Genomic DNA, 4271 nt, shown 5'->3' with positions numbered 1-4271 from the left:
ACTACGACAGCAATAGATTCAAAATCTCAGGTAAGTCTGAAATTTCCACTTTCAAGTTCCTTTTGAATGTTGGGCCTCAGGGAGGCAAGTGGCTGAGTTCCTTTTGAGTGTTGGGCCTCACAGAGGCAAGTGGTTGAGTTCCTTTTGAGTGTTGGGCTTCACGGAGGCAAGTGGCTGAGTTCTTTTTGAGTGTTGGGCCCCATGGGAGCAAAGTGGCCGAGTTCCTTTCTACTGTCGGGCCTCACGGAAGCAATGACCAAGACCTTTGGCATTATGTCGTACTTGAGAAGAAGACCCATCAAGCCGAGCAGAATTGCAGTCGTGACAGATACTGGTGTCATGCAAATGGCACCTGTACCAGTGGCACGTAAAAAGCACCCATTACTCTCTCGGTGTGGTTGGTGTTAGAAAGGGCATCCAGCCATAGAAAACCATGTCAAATCAGACTGGAGCCTGGTGCAACTTTCCAGCGTGCCAGCCAAGTCAAACCGTCCAATCCATGCCAGCATGGACAACGGGCGTTAAATGATGATGATGAACACTCTCCCTCTCACGCACAACATATACCAACGATTCAATTAGAGCCATGTGTCATTTGGGTCTCATAACTTAAATATATTACTACACAAAATATTATTGGAATGGAGCTGCAGATCTGATCTCAGTCCTGCGCAATAGAAATATGCCTATTAATAAACAAATATTGAAATGAAATAACTGTTCTCTCTTGGTAACTATTCCATTATTCTGTCTTCTAACACAGCATCTATTTTTAAGTGGGGATAAACATTACATCTTAGTATTAATACTGCTTTTGTTGCTATCAATTATTTTTTAATAAGCCCACTGGCTATTTGCGACACCTGTAACTGATTGGGTTGCTGCTATTTCCAGCTGTTGAGCTTCTACCATTGACAAGGCCAAAATCATGCAATCTGGTTCTCTGGTAGCAATGGCAGTTGGTTTATCTCCTGCTAGTGATATAACAAGAGTGCTTCTATGCACCAAAAGTCCATGTGAGAAGTTCTGTTATGGTAATTATCACAGTATTCTGTGTTCTAATACATCCATTTTTAAATAGGGATAAATATTATATGTATATATCTTAATATATAAAACAGAGTTTGTGTGTGTGTGTATGTGTGTTCCTTATGGATTCAAACTGAATCTTGTGACTGAATTGGGTAGACAGCAACTGCAGTGTTGTTCATCAGAAAATGACTGAAAAACATGTTTATAAAAAAGAGTTGTTTGCTTCATACTCCTCATGTGCCGATTCTGCGCATAAGAAAGGAACAAATAATACAATGTGGCTGTAGGTGATAACACCCTGGCAATGCCAGAGTGCATTGCTAGTGTGTGTGTGTATATATATATATATATATCATCATCATCGTCATCGTTTAATGTCCGCTTTCCATGCTAGCATGGGTTGGACGATTTGACTGAGGACTGGCGAACCAGATGGCTGCACCAGGCTCCAATCTGATTTGGCAGAGTTTCTACAGCTGGATGCCCTTCCTAATGCCAACCACTCAGAGAGTGTAGTGGGTGCTTTTACGTGCCACCGGCATGAAGGCCAGTCAGGAGGTACTGGCAATGGCCACGTTCAAAATGGTGTATTTTACGTGCCACCTGCACAGGAGCCAGTCCAGCAGCAATGGCACGATCTCGCTCAACACAATCATGCACACTTCCTGTGAATGTATCTTTGTGTTGTGCTTTTTATGGATGTGTATGGACTTTCACTGTTAGAAGTGTATTTGTGTATTTTTCATATATATGTCTGTGTGTATGCAAGCTTTTTTTGTTTTCTGTTGTCTTATTTCATCTAAGGTTGTAAATTTCTTTTCTCTGTTGATAAAATAAAGTACAGAATTTTTCTCTCTTCTGGGTTCCAGAGCCCAGAATTGTACTGGAAGGATTTTATGCAAGAAAGATTAAAATACTTTTGCGGGGTGTGTAATGGAGTGTTTTCACAAAACTTAAGGAATACACTCACAAATAAACAAATTCTGAACTTCTATATTGTATACAAGAATCTCTTACTATTTTTTTTTTGCTTTCTTTCCTTTTATATTGACAGACTTCTGAACGACAGCAGAAAGAAATAAAATTGCCCCAGGCTTTAGAAAAGATTCTCGCTTTTATGGATGTGCGTGCTCAGGAAATAGGTGCAGTATCAGAAGATATAGATAAAACTGGTAAGACCTTTGAATGTTTTCAATACTATCATCACAGTTCAGTGTACCAGTAATATGTGCAGGAAAGCCATTAAGTTTATTATTACAACATTAGATTTTAGATGAAATCTGTTTGTCTATTGATCGATTTCATATCTTTTAATTGGAAGTTGGATATCAATAATTCTCTGATAGAAATGTTTATTGCCACCTTTCTGTGTCAAAAGTTGCTAATAATAATTGTAATATTCTTTTTGATTTGTTAATATAAGAGATTGCGTTGGCAACTAAATGCATCATCATCATCATCATCGTTTAACGTCTGTTTTCCATGCTGGCATGGGTTGGATAGTTTGACTGGGGTCTGGGAAGCCAGGAGGCTGCACCAGGCCCCAATCTGATCTGGAAGTGTTTCTACAGCTGGATGCCCTTCCTAATGCCAACCACTCCAAGAGTGTAGTGGATATATTTACATGCCACCAGCACGGAAGCCAGTCAAAGCGGCACTGGCATCGGCCACGTTCAGATGGTGCTTTTTGCGTGTTACTGGCACGGGGGTCACAACTACAATTTCCATTTGATTTGATGTTGATGTTCTTGACTCAATAGGTCTCCTCAACCATGGCATGTCGCCCTACGATCCAAGGTACTTTTGAGTGGGCTGGTTATGTAACACTGGTGTAGGTTACAGCTGTGAACTCACTTTATTTGCCGGGTCCTCTCAGTCACAGCATACCTCCAGAAGTGTCGGTCTTTTGTCATTGCCTCTGTGAGGCCCAACGTTCAAAGGTCATGCTTCACCACCTCATCCCATGTCTTCCTGGGTCTCCCTCTAACCCAGATTCCTTCCACATAACCTGTTAAAAAACAGGATTCTTTTGTGATTTATCTTATTATTAGGGCAAAATAAAACGTGCTACAACATATCTCATGATCAAAGCTTAAGTGATTAATGAAAAATAGTTTCTGATATCTTTGGAACATCTTTATTTTCAGAAGCACCAGAAAATCAAGTCAGAATAGCTGATGCTGACGATGAGGATGATGAGGAAGTTACAAGTATATCTATTACAAGTGCAACTCTAAATGATGCTGATGAGGAAGATGACGATATGAAAAGTCAAGAAAAGGCAAAAGAGGTTAGTCCTATGCTTCTAAACTTATATTTGACAATATATGTCGAAATCTACAGCTAATGCTTGATTGAGTATTGCACATGGTAGATTTTGTGTAGATTGTCATCATCATCATTGTTTAACATCCACTTTCCATGCTGGCATAAGTTGGACAGTTTGACTGAGGACTGGCAAGCCAGGAGGCTGCACCAGACTCCAGTCTGATTTAGCAAAGTTTCTATAGCTGGATGCCCTTCCTAATGCCAACCACTCTGAGAGTGTAGTGGGTGCTTTTTACGTGCCACTGGCACAGGAGCCAGTCAGGCGGTACTGGCATCAGCCATGCTCGAATGGTGCTTTGTATGTGCCACCAGCATGGGTGCCAGTCAGGTGGCGTTGGCATTGGTCACACTTGAATGGTGCTTTTTACATGCCACTGGCATGGGTGCCAGTCAGGTGACACTGGCGTCAGCCATGCTTGAATGGTGCATATATATAATCCAAAATAGTCATATGCAGCTTAATAAATAATTAAAAAATGCAAGGAGGCAGATGAAAACAGAAAACAGGTTTTGCATGTGGCACATGCTTAGGAATAACAAGCACTGGGAAATGTATATTCTCAAATGGTCAGGAAGATGTTCTGAAAGTAGAGTTGTACCTTACAGCTAAGGCTGGTACCTCATCACTCCTCTCATCTTTATCTTTCGTCACACATCTGCGACCTCTTCAGCAACACTCTTCGTTTCCGTGTGTGTTCTTGCTCCACTTAGTCCATTCAATGGCCAGGTGTTAAAATGATAAAATAACAGTAATAAATGAGCAAAGAAAAAAAATATGTGTGTGCGTTTATTTGGCAAAAAAAATAAATAAATAAAAGGACCATCCTGAAGTACAACAATATCTGTTTCAATATGCGATTTCTAATTGGGAACTTGCAAAACATATATATATATATATATATATATATATA

At 40.3% G+C, this 4271-nt stretch overlaps 1 protein-coding gene across 1 annotated transcript in view; it reads left to right on the top strand.

Moving 5' to 3' along the window:
- LOC106869620 (splicing factor 3B subunit 2) overlaps positions 1-4271 on the top strand; it is a 30515-nt gene that overhangs the window by 8718 nt on the left and 17526 nt on the right. Inside the window, exons 7-9 of the mRNA XM_014915428.2 lie at positions 4-30; positions 2087-2204; positions 3180-3322. Of these exons, the coding sequence (XP_014770914.1) occupies positions 4-30; positions 2087-2204; positions 3180-3322 (288 nt within the window). The remainder of the gene's footprint in view (positions 1-3; positions 31-2086; positions 2205-3179; positions 3323-4271) is intronic.

This window comes from Octopus bimaculoides, chromosome 3 (assembly GCF_001194135.2).
Source record: "Octopus bimaculoides isolate UCB-OBI-ISO-001 chromosome 3, ASM119413v2, whole genome shotgun sequence".
In the NCBI taxonomy this organism is placed as follows: Eukaryota; Metazoa; Mollusca; class Cephalopoda; order Octopoda; family Octopodidae; genus Octopus; species Octopus bimaculoides.
Note: the sequence above shows the minus strand (reverse complement) of the source record. Positions and strands in the feature narration are given on the sequence as shown.